The sequence below is a fragment of the Berghia stephanieae genome, chromosome 2 (assembly GCF_034508935.2).
Source record: "Berghia stephanieae isolate SIO BIC M18660-M18661 chromosome 2, UCSD_Bste_1.3, whole genome shotgun sequence".
NCBI classification, from domain to species: Eukaryota; Metazoa; Mollusca; class Gastropoda; order Nudibranchia; family Aeolidiidae; genus Berghia; species Berghia stephanieae.
The window spans coordinates 110216948-110235346 of NC_088361.1; the positions used below are offsets into that span (position 1 = coordinate 110216948).

Sequence of the window (18399 nt, forward strand, 5' to 3'; positions counted from 1 at the left end):
CAATTTTTGTGTTTGACGTAGCTAGTAGCTATAAGAGTCGGAGAGCAGCGAGGTATATGATGATGATGGTGAAGATGAGGTGCACCACACTCTAACTAACAAACAACGACAACCACACCACCCCTATCGTAGAACAGTTGGTAACAGTAACACGCCCGTGAGTGTGTGTGTTGTGTGTGTGTGTGTGTGTGTGTGTGTGTGTTATCCGCATTTCCCATCGTCAATAGGGGGACGGGACGATTGTTTCATGTGTTTATTATTAACCAGTTACGTGCCGTCCTTTGGGAGATTAAAAAAAAAAAATACAACTCTTTATTTTTAAATATATGGCCAGAAACGCATCCTTTCAAAATATATTAGATTTAAATGACCGTCATCTTGGCGAAAACGCTCAAACCTGGACTTTAATAAAGATCTCGCAGGTCTCGGGGTTGAGAGTTTTTACCAAGATAAGGTCATTTAAATCGATTGATATTTGAAGACAATTATCGGCCAAATTTAAAAAAAATATGAGTCGATTTTTTTGTTTTAGTTTTTATTTCAAAGTACGGCATTAACGGGTTTTAAAAACAATAACGACACATCAAACACGACACTAGGCGATGAAACAGCTCGCGAGCAGCATATGTGAACTCACTCTCACTGATACTGGCTGCTGGCCTGGCAATGTGCCGTATGCCCGTTTGATAGCGTTATCATTACTTTTTTTAAATTTTTTATTATTATTATTATTATATTATTATTATATATTATTATTATTATACCTGCACCCTCGCGCAAATCAACCACCTGCTGTTACCATTGATGCACTACTGCTGCTGCTGCTACTATTAATGATGATGAGATGATGATGATGCTGGTAGTGAAAATGGTTGATATATGATGAAGATGATAGATGGTGTGTGGTGGTGGTGGTGGTAATAATTTATGTGCGGCTATGTCTCTTGTGGTATGACACTCGCTTCGATCGGAAGTCCTGGGTTCGAGCCTCGCTCGAAGGGCGCATTGTTGAGTCCTTTGTTGGGAAATGCTCTTAACTACTCACAATCTCTCACCGTACTCAGGTATAAAATGAGTACCTACCGTTAACAGCGTTGTCCTTGTCGGAAAAAAAATTGTAGCCGTCGTGCAGGCGTCGTGTCTTGTCCTACATGTTACGTCTTGCTGTTGGTCAGGGACCCCTTGTAAAGCACTTTGAGCACGTTTAGGGATATTGCGCTATATAAAAGCTCAATTTTCTTTTTTAGAAATAGAAAAAAGTGTAATTGATAGCAAGGGCCCTTTCTAGTTTGCTTCGCTTGAGAGTCAGGAGTTTGGGTTTATCCTGGTTTTTATAGAATAAAAAAGTAGATAGCAATTGCTTGTACTTCTGCCATTTCTAATAGACCCAGCTATTCAATCACTGCTAGAATGAAGGGAGGGGGGGGGGTGGAGGTTAGAGTAAAAAATTATAATCGCGATTTAACCCAGTCTCTATCTGTGCGCGCGCGCGCGCGCGCGTGTGTGTGTGTGTCTGTGTGTGTGTGGAGCGAGTGCTCTTCTGTCCACTGTACTATTGGTGCGAGGAATACAATGATGAAATTGATGATCAAAATGTGATCATCATCATCATCGTAATCATCACTATCATCATCATCACATATCCACCACCATCACAACTAACATCGTCATCATCATAATCATCATTTCCGCCCCGATAACTGACATCATCATCATCATCACCACCACCACTATCACAACTAACATCATAATCATAATCATCATTTCCACCCCGATAACTGACATCTTCATCATCATCACCAACATCATCATCATCATCATCACAACACCACCACCATCCCTATCTAAACACCAACGACAATTTTAATCAATAACCCAACTAACAAATTCTATTTCAAAAAATGTAAAACAAAAAAACAAAAACAAAACAAAAAAAAAAAAAAAAAAACCGGACAGTTTTTCATGAATAAATGAATTCCAACATAAAACGATACCGTATCGTATTAATGAGCGAACACAAAAGCCGAGATGACAACAAAGCCCCAAACCCCTAAATCTAAAGTTAAAATATTGATTTACGTTTTAGTCATGCTCGTAACACCGTAAAGCACAATAGGAATTCAATAGTCTGATGTCACGACCGCCCCAGCAACCAGCAGCTCGGTTCTAAACAAGGAAAATCGGTACTTTTTTATTCTTCATGCTGGCTAGAACTTTTTCACGTGTCATGCCACCAGAATGTATAAAAGTTAAGTCAAAATATGATCAGATTTATAATGGTTTTTTTTTTTTTTCTCTTCTAGATACACTTTTATGCTCGTCGGAGAAGTATTTCATAAGGGCGTCCACCATTCTTCCGATAGTTTAGAACCAGTTACTAAGTTACAAAGTTAAAATTTAACTAGTAATCGAGTACGACAGTGACTACAGTAGTTAAATTTTACACGGCTCCACGATATAAAGTGACGGGGTAATTCATAGCTGAACAATATTATAGCCACAAGCTGTTTGATAATTATTGACTTTTTGATCATCAATCAATGCAGCGTTTTCGTCGATTTGATGGCAATTCTATATTATATATTATATTAACCTATTTTTTAAAGGCTGCCTCTATTCTCACCCCCCCCCCCCCCCGCCGATTGGATTACCGAAAAAAACGTCGCTGGCTTTTTGCGATTTGGATTTGATTGATTTTTTTAAAAATTGTGCAACTTGTGACAAGAAACTTAACAAATTACTGCATTACAACCTTTGGATTAAACATACAACAATTGTGGACTACTATTATGAAGACTAGCATCCTAGACTAGGAGGATGAGAATAGTCACTTCGTGTATTATATTAACCTATTTTTTAAAAGCTCCCATCTGTTTGACATTGCATATTAATTAATTCCTGTCTCACACGTCTAATCTGTATTATAATATAGATGGTAATTTAAATTTAAACGCTGTAAAATTAATTTATATGTCTCCCCCCCCCCCCTCCTTTCTTTTTTTTTTTTTGTTGTCGTCGTTGTTGAGAAAATTGATTTTTTTTTAACAAGGTCACTTTTATCGAACGATAAATATGATGGCGATTTGTCTTGTCGAAAGTTATAAAAAATTTGTTATCTCTGCGAAGTCCCAGGTTTGATAGTTTTTGCCAAGATGAGAGTCATTTATATCGATCGATATTTGAAGGACGAGTTTTCTGGCCAATTTTAAAATATGGGTTGTTTTTTTTTTTTTTTACCAGAGTACGACAGAAATGTGGTTCATTTTAAATCGATTCTGGGTCTTTACTTAATAACAAAATTATAATCATGGGATGCTGGTACTTGTATAATATTTTGCTGGCTTCCAACACAACTGAATCACCCCACCCGACGCATACATATATGCAGGTCTGACATCCAAACCCACATATTATGGCCCAGTTTAACATTGCTATAATGAACAATATTTTACATCATTTTAAAAATCATTTTTTAAAAAAATTTCCATTACAACAATGAGCCCATAATGAACTGGACTATCGGATCTGCAAATAAATGCACGTCGGGCCACTATCGCCTCTGTTTATTAACTTGGCTATGAACATAATATATTCATCTCTTTAATCTATTTCATGAAATGACATTGCATTACAGCCCTCATAACAAACAAGCCAGTAAGGTTTGTCATCATAACCAGATAAACAGATGGAAAAAAATTAACTCACTCAACTCAAACACCGACTATATCCGTAGTTTACCCGGTTACTTTTACCCACGAAATTCATTATGGGCTCATTGTTGTAATGAAAATATGTTTTCTCCAACAACCAAAATAAAAAATTGGCCCATTTCAACAATATTAAATCAAGTCCATAAAATAATCCCACTCGGTTAACTCACTCAAGCTCAACCCGACCACCGACTATATCCGTAGTCTACCCGGGTTACTTTTACCCCATTACATTTTTTCTGAGACAAATTATAGGCGTAGTATCAAAGCTAGTGCTTTTAGTTTTTGCATGTTAATGATAGTTGAATAAAACTATCTATGTACATGCTCATTTTGAATATATATATATATATATATATAATATATATATATATATATATATATATATATATATATATATATATATATATATATATATATATATATAATATATATATATTTTCCAATATTGAAAAATAGAAAAAAATCTCTCGGATTGAGTAAGTTAAAGGGACAGCGTGGCTCAGCGGTACGGTCTTTTTTGTTTGTTTGTTGCTTTAGGTCTCTTCCAACACAATTGAGGTTATATGAGAGACCGCTGAAACAAAAAAACAAGCAATCTAACAAAAATAGTACAAATGTAAATCAAAATCATAACCTAAAGATATCATAAGCTAAATTATAAATAACCAAGAACAAACAGGCAGAAGATTTACAGAAAAAAAAAATATCCCCTGTCAAAAATACAATCACAAACCAAAGAAGCAGGATAGGCTAGTAAAAAGAAGAAGAAACGGCATCACTATCGGATCGTACACCCATGCGAACATCATAGGTATAAGATTCAAGGGTGATGCTCCCATCCAACCACCCGCGGTACGGTCTTTGCTTCCTATCCGAAAGGTACCGAGTTCGATCACCCGCCGCTACGCTTTAAAACCTTGAGCAAGTCACCTCGCCCTACCTCAAATTGCGGCGCTGCACTGCGGCTGACGCCTGGGCTATTCCAGTCTTCCCTTGGAATAGACCCTAGAGACACATTTCTCCTATGGGATGAATACAGGGAATTTTATTTATTTTATTTTATTTACTGCTGTACCCTGAACAAAAACAAACTCTTGAGCTTTTATATAGCGCAATATCCACTAAGCGTGCTCAAAGCGCTTTACAAAGGGTCCCTGGAAAACAGCAAAATTTAACATGTAAGTCGGGAGGGACCTTCATTGTATGTATAATTAATGATAAAATGTCATTTCCGAGTCCAGACTTACCTTTGCATTTATTATTGGTCTGGTCTATGATGGCTTTCGTGGACGTGATGCTGCCGAACCTGAGGAGGATGGATGGAACGACATGAATGGATGGATGGATAATATGTGGATGGAAGGATGGATGGAAGGATGGATGGATGGATTGATTGATAGATGGATGAATGGATGGATGGATGGGAGGATGGATGGATGGATGGATGGGTGGATGGAAGGATGGATGGATGGATGGATGGATGGAAGAGTTGGTGAATGGATGGATAAATGGTTGGATAGATGATGGAATCAATCAATTAATAACGAATGAATGAAGATCAATCAAATAAATAATTGATGCGAGAAGGTGTGTTGAGATTGAGTTAGAGAAAGATAGATAGATAGATAGATAGATAGATAGATAGATAGATAGATAGATAGATAGATAGATATAGAGAGAGAGAGAGAGAGAGAGAGAGAGAGAGAGAGAGGGGGGGGGGGTAAGGAGAGAGAAAAAGAGAAAGGGTGGAGAAAATGGTGGAATAACGCGGAGAGAATAAATGGAGATAGATTTGGGGAGAGTGAGTGAGAGAATGAGTGAGTGAAAAAGAGAGTGAGTGAGAAATGAGTGAGTGAGTGAGAAAGTGAGTAAATAAGAGAGTAATTGGCTGAGTGAGTAATGCGTGAGAGCGCGATGTGTATTAGCCCGAAAACTAGGATGCATGTGCCTGTGTGAGTGTGCATGTGTGTGTGTGTGTGTGTGTGTGTGTGTGTGTGTGAGAGAGAGAGAGAGAGAGAGAGAGAGAGTTTGCGCGCGTGTGTAAATGTGTGAGTGTGCGTGATTTTAAAAAATGTGAGTAAATGACAAACGGATTGGGTTGGTTATCAATAGGACTGGTAAATTAATATGGAGGCATTTCAATTGAAGTATGCGAATGAAAGGGCGCTTCGTGTGTGTGTGTGTGTGTGTGTGTGTGTGTGTGTGTGTGTGTGTGTGTGTGGTTGTAGATGCGTCTATATGAAACAGACAGACAGACAGAGATAGATAGATAGATAGATAGATAGATAGATAGATAGATAGATATATAGATAGATAGAAAGAAAGAAAAATAAAGAGAGCGTTTGAGTGAGTGAGAAAGAAAGTAAGAAAGAAAAAAAGAAAGAAAGAAAGAGATATAGAAACATAGAAAGATAGAGAAGGGGAGAGGGAAAGATAAGGAGAGAGAGGGAGAGACAGAGAGAGAGAGAGAGAGAGAGAGAGAGAGAGAAGGGGGGGGGGGGAGGGGAGGGGGGGGGGAGGGGAGAGAGAGAGGGGGGGGGGGGGGAGGGGGGGGGGGGGAGAGAGATCTTTATTTTAAAGGTGTTTTAATGGCGTCCACGAAACTTTTTGAGATAACCCGGGTGGACTTATAACCGACCATTAATAGTAAAATTTTAGAAGCTAATGTGAAAAAAAATAAAGGTATTCTGTGAGACGACAACACAGTGCAATGAATAATTATTAAATTTTAAATTAAATTAAATGAGCTTTTATATAGCGCGATATACAACTAAATGTGCTCAAAGCGCTTTACAAGGGGCCCCTGGCCAACAGCAAGTTAACATTTAGGACGGGACATGACGCCTGTTAGGCGATGTTACAATTTTTTCGGACAGAGACAACGCTGTTAACGGTCAGGTACTCATTTTACACCTGAGTATGGTGAGAATTACAAACTCTACAATAATAATAATGATTGTGGAGTCTACGAGTGTACATCGTACAACCTGCATCTTGGACTGCAAACCCGGTACGACATACGAATATATTTTACACAACTACTGTGCATGCCCGTACTTTGGAAAAAAAAAACATATTTGAAAATTTGGCCAGAAAACCCGTCCTTCAAATTTCGATCGATTTAAATGTCCCTCATCTTGCCAAAAACTCTCAAACCTGGGATGAAAGGTAGACTTCGCGAAGTCCCAGGTTTGTTTGTTTTTTCCAAGATGAGGGTCATTTAAATCGATCGATATTTGAAGGACGAGTTTTCTGGCCAAATTTTCAAATGTTTTTTTTTTCTTCTCCAGAATATGGCAATATTAAGTAGGCTACTGAAGTGAAATAAAATATAACCTGCTGGTTATTTTCAACGATCACAAAGCAATTACAATAATAAGCGTAATGATAATAATATTAATAACGTACCCGAGCCCGGACAACAGAGCCATGTTCTGAATAAACAGGTTTTTTAATTTAAAAAAAAAAAAAAAAATTGGCCGGAAAATTCGTCCTTTGATTAAAATGACCCTGACCTTGTCTATATCTCTCAAACCTGGAATGTCCAAAGCTATCGAGGAAGGCTCGGGTTTAAAGAGTCTTTGACAAGATGAGAGAGTCGTTGTAGTCGATCAAAATTAAAAGGGCGAGTTCTCTAACCAAAAATTTTAAAAACGTATTTTTTTGTTCTCCAACGTTCGGTAGAATTAGTGCTGGTGGTTCGTACGTAACAGCCGGTCGGCCCTTCCACCTCATTTCAAGCCATGGAAATTGAGGGCTCACGTGTTATTGTTCATCATTTTATAGGCAAGGAGCATTAAACGGATTGCAATAACTAAAACAATTACTCCTGTTATTATTAGAAGCATTATCCGTATCAATATGTTGAGGTATAAAACTGGAGCTCTCTGTGTTACATTATACATTTAATCTAAATTTTATTAGAGGGGGGTGGTGGTATGAATGGGAACGTGTGCGAGTGTGGCGTCTGCTGTACGCGTGCATTGAATTGACGACATCCACTGACTATTGAGTGAATGAATGAATGAATGCATGATCTATCAAATTCAGTCCCTTTTCGTTTGTGGACAAAGAACATTTACAATGACTGGTATCTCGTTGTTAAAGGCTTGTTTTTTTCACATGATTCGTGTGATGTTGTGAGTTTTGTTCACTTGTAGAATGGGAGCGATCTATAGATAGAATGCGCTTGGCCAAGGAGTTCACAACATTGCCATCCGGAAGTATAACGGACCAACACACAAACTCTGTGTAACCATGAACTTTTATAGTCTGGTTAATACAGTTTAGTGAGAACAACTCACAAACGCGGATGGCAAAAACAATAACAAAGGCCTGAGTGACGTCAACTTCGAACTATCTATATGCTAGTCTACATTTTGTTCAGAAAAATGAGCTCTGCAACACAGTGTTGAGTTTTTATAGCTAGATATAGATAGTATGCAGATGACGTCACTCAGGCCTTTGTTATTGTTTTTGCCATCCGCGTTTGTGAGTTGTTCTCACTAAACTGTATTAACCAGACTATAAAAGTTCATGGTTACACAGAGTTTGTGTGTTGGTCCGTTATACTTCCGGATGGCAATGTTGTGAACTCCTTGGCCAAGCGCATTCTATCTATAGCTAAAACAAAATAACTGGCGCTGCATGATATAATCTAAATGTGTTGCAAACGCCGTAAAACCCTTAAAACAAACATAGAATACAAAAATAACAAAATATATTCAGAATAAGAAAACTGTTGGTTGCATCGTAACGAATGTGACGATTTTTCCTATAGATATCTAGTATGCGCTTGGCTAAGAAGCTCATAACATTGCCATCCGGAAGTATAACGGACCAACACACAAAACTGTGTGTATCCATGAACGTTTATAGTCGGGTTAATACAGTTCAGTGAGCATTACTCATAAACGCGGATGGCAAAAAAACAATAACAAAGACCTGTGTGACGTCATCTTCGAACTATCTATAGATAGTATGCGCTTGGCTAAGAAGCTCATAACATTGCCATCCGGAAGTATAACGGACCAACACACAAAACTGTGTGTATCCATGAACGTTTATAGTCGGGTTAATACAGTTCAGTGAGCATTACTCATAAACGCGGATGGCAAAAAAACAATAACAAAGACCTGGTGACGTCATCTTCGAACTATCTATAGATAGTAATGGTCCTTGGCCTTGAGCTATTATTTTGCCATCGCGTTGAAGTCTCATAACGGTAACCAACACAAAACTGTGTGTACCAGAAGTTGTATAGTCGGGTTATACATTCCGATGGCATTACCTCAAATTACTAAGGTAAGGAGGTCAAAAAAACAATAACAAAGACCTGAGTGACGTCATCTTCGAACTATCTATAGATAGTATGTAGATGACGTCACTCAGGCCTTTGTTATTGTTTTTGCCATCCGCGTTTGTGAGTTGTTCTCACTAAACTGTATTAACCAGACTATAAAAGTTCGTGGTTACACAGAGTTTGTGTGTTGGTCCGTTATACTTCCGGATGGCAATGTTGTGAACTCCTTGGCCAAGCGCATTCTATCTATAGGTGGTAAAAGGAGAGGGTCAAAACTGAAAATGCTCCTCAACTCTGGCACAATGAATCGGACAGGAGTTGTGAGGCAGGTAGTAAAGTAAGTACTTACGAGTTGCATAGATTGGCGAGGTCCTTGTCTGTCGTGTTAGGGTTCAGTCCCCTGATGTAGAGATTGGTTCTGCTCAGCTGTTCGCCTGATTGGCTCTGGGAGGGGGAGCCACTGGAGGTGGTCGTGGGACTGTTTGCAGGCATCGTGCGTACCGAGGGAATGTTCTGTACGAGACCAAAAAAAAAAAAAAAAAAAAAAAAAGAGAAAAAATAATTAGGTGGTGAAGAGTTAAATGAAAAACTATATATAATGAGCATTAATAAATGTAGTTGTGCTGCTTCATAAAAATACCACGTTCCATGAGCTTAACAGTGATATATTTATTCCTTAGCAGACTAGAATATATATACAGTGCCAAATTTTCATTTCATAGTAGGCGACCCTTTTGCACGTGCTCTCTTACTATATCCGTCATTGCCTTAAAAAGGTACAGATTCACACTCGAGTCGAGTGGGGAAATATGTATAAAATTTCCTTACGCCAGAACACAGCGCAAAGCAAAAGTGTCCTTCTGAGCTAATTATTCTTCCATCCGGCTACTGCCTAAACACATCACGTTTGATTTTCTGATATAAAAACGAATGATTGAACCCCAGAACTAACGATGCAGCTCGCAGACCTGCCCTGCCAAGTGCTACGAAAAATTCGTACAAATACGAATATGAATTTTTGGCTTCAGCTACAGAACAACAACATTCGCCAATTTTGACTCAATAAATCTTGTTGAAAATGAAAGTTTAGTTCCTTCGAACCTATCTTAACTCACTCAATCCTAGAGATTTTTGCTACTTTTCAACATTGGAAAAATATGTATTAAAAATGAGAATGTACATAGATAGTTTTATTCAACTGCCATTAACTTGTATAAATTAAGAACATTAGCTTTGTTACTACGCCTATGATTTGTCTCAGAAGAATGTAATAAATGGGTACGGGGTAAAAGTAACCCCGGGTATACTACGGATATAGTCGTTGTTAGGGTTGAGCGAGTTAATGTCTTTGGAGCATTTTGGATCATGCTGAGGGGAAATCATTTATTTCTAAGCTATTTAAAGTGAATTTTTCACCTTTTTTTTTTCTCTTGGAAACTACGATTTTGAAAATTTTCAAGTGGACATCTCTGAGCTAGTAGTAGTAGTAAGATAAAAATCTGAAGATTTAAGAAAAAACAAACAAACAAACAAACAAACAAACAAACAAACAAACAAACTGGTAGAGGTATAAGATACCCATACAAAGCCAGACCAAGTAGATGGAGGAATGGAGGACAAAATAAAAAAGTCTTCCCATTAACACAGTCAGGTCTCCATTCCCACTTCCACGATTCTTGGCCTTTGCGTGAGCAAGGGAGGGAACCGGTACAATTTATCATTGGCAGGTAATGAGTAATGATAGTGTCCCTTGATATTGAAATATCGATTGTCTACAGACTCTCTCTCTCTCTCTCTCTCTCTCTCTCTCTCTCTCTCTCTCTCTCTCTCTCTCTCTCTCACTCTCCTCTCTCTCTCTCTCTCTCTCTCTCTCTCTCTCTCTCTCTCTCTCTCTCTCTCTCCCCCTCTCCCTTCTCTTCTCTTTCTCTCTTCCCACACAAACACAAACTCATTCAATCCCTGGCATAAATAAGAGATCTCAAAATCTATCTTTCTTTCTCTATATCCATCTATCTATCTGTCTGTCATTCTGTATGAGTATATCATTAGTCTATGATTTCCGTAAGATCTAATAAGATATCAATCACCTGATTTACTTATCTTTTTAAAGTGAAATAATAGTCCGGATCAAAGTACACAATTTTAACATTGTTATTTCATTTCCGCGTTTATTTAGCAAAATAAATTGTAAAAAAAAAAAAAAAAAAAAAAAGATATAGATAGATAGATAGATAGATAGAGAGAGAGAGAGAGAGAGAGAGAGAGAGAGAGAGAGAGAGAGATAGATAGATAAATAGATAAATAGATAGATAGAGATAGATAGATAGATAAAGAGAGAGAGAGAGAGAGAGAGAGAGAGAGAGAGAGAGAGAGAGAGAGAGAGAGAGAGAGAGAGAGAGAGAGAGAAAAGAGAACCAAGAAAGAAAGAAAAATAAATAAAGAAAAAGAGTGAATCTTAGTGTGTACACGGAAGGAGGGGGAAGGGGGGTCATAGTCGCCTCACCAACATGTAAGTTTGAATCCCAAAGGGACACAACTATGACAAACACAGCATTCACGTCCACCACCCAACCACTTCCTTCCGCCATTTTAAATTCACACACAAGTCCCAACATGAGAGGGAAATGAGGGGGGAAGAGGGGGGATGGGGGTGGAGCGTATTTGAAGTGAATGGCCACTGACCCGTGTGACATCATCAATCTTTGTGCTCCGAGTGGCAGTCAATTACCAGGACAAATAGACATTACGCCACTTGAGTGGACTCGCTGGTAACCAGATACTCTTGTACTGGTCCACTGTTGTGCGTCTGTGTGTGTGTTTTATTTTATTTTAAGATTAGAATAGCAGCAGCAGCAGCAGCAGCAGCAGTAGTAGTAGTAGTAGTAGTAGTAGTAGTAGTAGTAGTAGTAGTAGTAGTAGTAGTAGTAGTAGTAGTAGTGATAGTAGTAGTAGCAGTAGTAGTAGTATTAGTAGTAGTAGTAGTAGTAGTAGTAGTAGTAGTAGTAGTAGTAGTAGTAGTAGTAGTAGTAGTATCAAATATCGATCGATAAAATGATCCACAAACTCACAAAGTCCCAAGTTCCAGAGCTTTCGCCAAGAGGGGGGGGGGGGGGGGGGCATATTATTTATCGATCGATATTTGAAGGGTTTACTGGTCAAAATTCCAAATACGTGTTTGTTTGTTTTTTCTCGAGTACTACAAAATTCCAAATGTCAAGAAAAAAAATATTTTAAAAACATTTGCAACTACAGAACTAAAGGCACGATGAAGACTGAAACTGCTGTCCCTCCCTCCCTCTCGTGATGAATACGGAAATGTCAGACGTCGGCAGCTCTGCGTATCTTCACCACGTCAGTCCGTGAAAAGAGCAGGGGGGGGGGGGGGGGGGGGGGGGGGGGGGGGGGGGGGGGGGGGGGGGGGGGGGGGGGGGAGGGAGAGAAATTCAAGAAGGGGAGGTAACACGATGTGACAGGGACGATAATTCGTTAAGGGTGACAGCGGGAGTAAGAGGAGAAGGGGGGGGGGGGGGGGGGGGGGGGGGGACGCCGACCAGAGGAACGAACACACATATCAACTTGATGCACTTTTAACTCCTTCCCTACCAATCATTTTCAGTATTTTCTCATAATTATGGCAGGCTTATTTATTACCTAGCAGAAGAATTTATATTTTAAACTCAAACAAACTCTCAACAAAACAACTTTATGTTCTAATTAATTTAAACAGAGATCGCTCATTCTTCAAAGTTTGTGATCTACAAAATAAATCTGAAAAAGAAAAATGTATATTGTGTAGTACCAAATGTGACGTTTTCGCTGCAGGTGGTAAGGAGAGGGTTAACACTACACATTTTTTAAATTTTGGCCAGATATCTTTTATTTCAAATACTTAGTGCGGCTGGTCTTGTGGGAATAAGACACTCGCTTTCGGATCGGAGAGAGTGAGAGGACGATAGATAGAAAGAAGGAGAAAGAAAGAAAGTGAAAGAGAGAGAGAGAATGAGAATGAGAGAAAGAGAGAGACAGAGAGAACGAGAGAGGGATAGAAAGAGAAAGAAGGAAAGAGATAAAAAACGAAAGTGAGTGAGATAGAGAGAGAGAGAGAGAGAGAGAGAGAGAGAGAGAGAGAGAGAGAGAGAGAGAGAGAGATAGATAGAAACAGAGAAAGAGAGGGGGTTGGGGGGGGGGAGGGGGGTGATAAGAAGGGAGGGATGATATTGAAACTGAAATAGTGGATTGAGCAAGATGAGAAAGGATTACTTTATCATCTCCACAACGCCTGGTCGACACAAGGGACACAGGACACTGTACATATTATATTATATTATATTATATTATATTATATCGTATTATATTATATTATATTGTATTATATTATACTATATTATATCACGTACCATCCGCTTCTTAGCCTTGTGTAATTAATGACCACAGACAAGACAGTTCATGACACAAAGATAATCATCGCATATGACGTTTATATTTATAGCGGGAAATGACAACTCGGTGAATTTAGGCAAGGACTCGTAGAGGGCGGGAAACAAAAAAAAAATAAAATAAAAAAAAGACAATGAGAAAAATATATAATAACGAAAAAAAAGAAAACAAAAAAAAAGAAAGAGATTGTACTTTAAAAGAGAGAGGATTATTGAAAAGGGGGAGTGGGGGAGGGGGGAGGGGGGTGAACCTCAATTTATAGAGTCAAATCACCAACCAGGAACATGGAAAAGACCCCCCCCCCCCCCCCCCCCCCCCCCCCCCCCCCCCCGTCATATGTCGATTACAATCAAATGTTTACATACAAAGTACAATTGCTTTCAAAACTATTTTATTTGACTGACAATGATTTTTCTGGCCAAAAAAAGTTTTTAAAATGTTACATGTTAGAAATATTTTGCTTTTTTTTTTGTCGCCCCCCCCCCCCCCCCCCCCCCCCCCCACAGTTAATGTGTCTTGTTTTATCTGGAATCAAACCAACAATCTCTCGATCGAACCGCTCACAAGCGGGCCATCAATACTTTCAACAGTCGTAACGTCACTCCCTTCCTAATGACGCGTGGTAACTTAGTAACACTGGCTCTAAACTATCGGAACAATGGCGGACGCCCGTATGAAATATTTCTCCGGCGAGCATAAAGCGTATCCAGAGGGAAAAAACCCCATAAATTTAATCATGTTTTGACTTTTACACATTCTGATCACAAGGCATATGAAAGGTTCTAGCCAGTATAAAGAATAAAAAGTCATGATTTTCTTTGTTTAGAACCAAGATGGCCGCCGTTGCCGGGCGGCGTGACATCAGACTACTGAATCCAATTGGATTCAGTAGTCTGATGTCACGCGCCCGGCAACGGCGGCTATCTTGGTTCTAAACAAAGAAAAACTTTACTTTTTATTCTTCATGCTGGCGAGAACTTTTCATTCCCTTTTCATATGCCTTGTGATCCGAATGTGTAAAAGTCAAAAAATGATCAAATTGATGGTTTTTTTTCCCTCTGGATACGCTTTTAAGCTCGCCGGAGAAATATTTCATACGGCGTCCGCCATTGTTCCGATAGTTTAGAGCCAGTGTTACTAAGTTACCATACGTCATTAGGAAGGAAGTGACGGTACGACTATTGAATCCTATTGTGATTCTCTACTTGATGATGTCTGTAAGACTGGTGGCGACTTGAACTTTTATCACTTTTTAAAGTAAACAGAAAAACGTGGTGCAAATGATGGGCAAATTCGTGGGAACAGTGAAAACTAGGCCAAACTGGGGTCAGCTTTCATGACTCGTACGTGTATAGAGTTAGAGCTCCTGGGACTCTCTCTCTCTCTCTCTCTCTCTCTCTCTCTCTCTCTGTGTGTGTGTGTGTGTGTGTGTGTGTGTGTGTGTGCCAAATTGGGACTGTGTGTGTGTGTGCCAAATTCACTATTTAGTAAAGTGTAATTTATCAGAAATGCCAACCCCAGCTCAATCAACCATTTGAAAAGATGTCACATATTTTTTCCTATCCTTTATGCTAATATTCTCATATTTGTACCCCAAAAATCATATCATATATATTTTCAACACATGCATGCAAACATCCAAAATTTCAAAGTTACCATTCGCTGATTTTAGAGACTTATCAAGCTAGTAAAGAGTCATAAAATCCTGTAATTCCATTGACTGTCATCTGTCTGTCTGGCTACCCCGTTCCTCATATCGAAATGGAGACGATATTTCATGACCTTCAACTTTTCCACTTTTATCGTGCGGCTATGTGGTCTAGTGGTATGGCACTCGCTTTCGGATCGGAAGATCCTGGGTTCGAGCCTCGCGCTCGGCGCATAGTTGAGTCCTTGGAAAAGGCTCTTTACTCACATTCTCTCACCGTACTCAGGTGTAAAATGAGTACCTGGCCGTTAACAGCGTTGTCTCTGTCCGAAAAATTGTAATATCGCCTAACAGGCGTCATGTCCCGTCCTACATGTTAAATGTTGCTGGTGACCAGGGACCCCTTGTAAAGCGCTTTGAGCACATTTAGTGGATATTGCGCTATATAAAAGCTCAATTGTTTCTTTTTTTAAAATCATTTTTTCCTCTTTTATTATGAACAACTACAAAAGACATCTAACTTCTACGTCATGGCACAAGACCGAAGGGCTAGAGCTCAGGTGGTCGCTGGTTCGGATAAGTAAGTAAGTAATAAGTAAGTCCTCTTTTATTACAAACTTTGACTTTTTGCATTTAGCACAGCCTAATATTTTAATCAACTTTCCCATTATATCATACTTTGGACCTCAAAAGCGTATTAGAATACGTAGAAATCATACAGATTGACAGGTCTGTAAAACGACGTATTGAGGTCAATTCGATTCACGATACAGATAAGATAAGCTTAAATGTTCAAACATATATGTCTCTAATTTGGTCCAGGGGGTGGAAATGAAAACTAAAATGTTTTTTTAACTCACTCAACCCTAACACCGACTATATTTAACCCAGGGTTACTTTTACCCCATGCCTATTTCTTACATTTTTCAGAGACAAATTATAGTCGTGGTATCAAAGCTAATGTTTTTAATTTTTTACATGTTAAATGACAGTTGAATAAAACTATCTATGTACACGTGCTCATTTTTAATACATTTATTCCAATTTTGAAAAGTAGCAAAAATCTCTAGGATTGAGTGAGTTAAAAAAGGTTGGGTTGAACAACATTTTCAACATATTATTTTAATTAACGTTAAATCGAACCGAGGGCGCGGGGGGGGGGGGGGGGGGGGGGGGAGTCTTAGGTTACGCACGTGATCGTATTGAGATTGATGGACGCTTTCGTGGTATCCAGGGAATGAAAGGGAGATGAGCATAGAGAAAAGAGAGAAGAGGAAGAGAGGAAGGGAGAGAGAGAGAGAGAGAGAGAGAGAGAGAGAGAGAGAGAGAGAGAGAGAGAGAGAGAGAGATAGAGAGATAGATAGAGATAGAGAGATAGAGAGATAGATAGATAGAGATAGATAGATAGAGAGAGATAATAATAGAGAGAGATAGATAGATAGATAGATAGATAGATAGATAGAGAGAGAGAGAGAGAGAGAGAGAGAGAGAGAGAGAGAGAGAGAGAGAGAGAACAACAAAGAATTAAATTTCTTTCAGTTTCACGACTGTTTCATTTATGCTTTAGTGGATTAACCGGTTTTCGGTCTATATATAATAAATATAATATTAATTTCATTCTCTCTCTCTCTCTCTCTCTCTCTCTCTCTCTCTCTCCCCTTTTTTTTTTATATATATATATATATTTATATATATATATTATATATTTTATAAAATTTTATATATTGCCCCCCCCCCCCCCCCCCCCTTTTTTTCTACATATAAATTTATCTGCTTGGGACGGGCGTGTTTTTGGAAAAGGGGGGGGGGGGGGGGGGGGGGGGGGGGGGGGGGGGGGGGGGGGGGGGGGGGGGGGGGGGGGGGGGGGGGGGGGGGGGGGGGGGGGGGGGGGGGGGGGGGGGGGGGGGGGGGGTTTTTTTTTTTTTTTTTTTTCTTTATCTGTTTAATCGTTCCGCCCAATCAAACCAAAGCTTGTCCAACCAGTTAGCTCCCCTCCCTCCCACACTGGAAAATCTCGTATCTAAAAATTGTGGAGAAAACTCGTCCTCTTTGAAATATCGATCGACTTAAATGACCTGACTGACTCCACATCTCGACAAAAACTCTCAAACCGGGGGGGGGGGGGGGGGGGGGGGGGGGGGGGGGGACGACGTCGCGTGGATGGGTTTGGGGTGGGTGGATGGATGGATGGGGGTGATGATGATGAGATGATGATGAGTTTTTGATTGATGAGTTTGAAGTTTTTGCACAAGATGTGGGTCATATAAATCGATCGATATTTGAAGGACAAGTTTTTCTGGTCTAATTTTTTAAAATACGTGCCTTTCCAGAGAAGGGCAGTTACCTGGTTAAGAAAGAAAGAAAGAAAAAAAAAAAAAAAAAAAAAAGTTGACTTTTTTTTATCGTGTTCATCCCCAAAAAGTTTCTTTTAACGATTCTTTTTAAAGGGGGGAGTTAATTAAATCACCTGGGGGTTTTTTAAACGGCTGAATCGTTAAAAAAAACAAAAAACCATTGTTTTCGTTTTACTCGGGGGGGGAGGCACGCTTTTAATTTTAACATTAACATTAACTTAACATCAGGGGTTTGGAAAACGGGGAAGATGGGGAATCAAATGACGTGTATGGGGTTATGGATGGATGGTGGATGGGAAAGATGATGGATAAAAGGGGATAGAAGACAATTAGGAGGGGAGGGGAAATTTTGGGGGGGGGGTTTTAAAAAGGATTTTCTGAGGAGGTGGAGGGGGAGGAGGAGGGGAACAAGAGGGGGGGGAGGGGAAAAGGGGGGGGGGGAGGGGAGAGGGGAAAAGGGGGAGAGGAGGGAGGGGAGGAGGGGGGAAGGGGGGGGGAGGAAGGGGGGGAGGGGGGGAAGGGGAGGGGGGGGAGGAAGGGGGAGGGGGGGAGGGGGGGGGGGGGGGAAAAAGGGGGGGGGGGGGGGGGGGGGGGGGGGGGGGAAAAAAAAGGGGGGGGGGGGGAAAAGAAAAAAAAAGGGGGAAGGGGGGGGGAAAAAAAGGGGGGGAGGGGGGAGCTCAACCCGGGCCTTCCGGTCACAGGGGAAAAAATCCTTAACCATCGCCACTTCGCCCCCCCCCCCCCCCCCCCCCCCCCCAAAGGGCCAAGAATAAATAACAGAAAAAACAAAAATTGACAAGACGGGCTGGTTGTTTTGTTAAAAACGTTAGAAGACAAGGTGAAATTTCATTTTTTGTAGCGAGGGGGGGATTTTAAATTTGTCCAGGGGATCAAAATCTGCACACTGTGTTGGGTTTTCTTTTGTGTGTTTTTTTTGGGGGGTTG

The 18399-nt window shown here is 40.0% G+C and overlaps 1 protein-coding gene across 1 annotated transcript in view; it reads right to left on the bottom strand.

Annotated features, from left to right (window-relative positions):
• The window catches only part of LOC144966225 (RNA-binding motif, single-stranded-interacting protein 2-like), a gene marked incomplete in the record, with an annotated part of 271179 nt that overhangs the window by 50324 nt on the left and 202456 nt on the right, over positions 1 to 18399 (bottom strand). Inside the window, 2 exon segments of the mRNA XM_078902404.1 lie at positions 4961 to 5019; positions 9365 to 9528. Of these exon segments, the coding sequence (XP_078758530.1) occupies positions 4961 to 5019; positions 9365 to 9528 (223 nt within the window).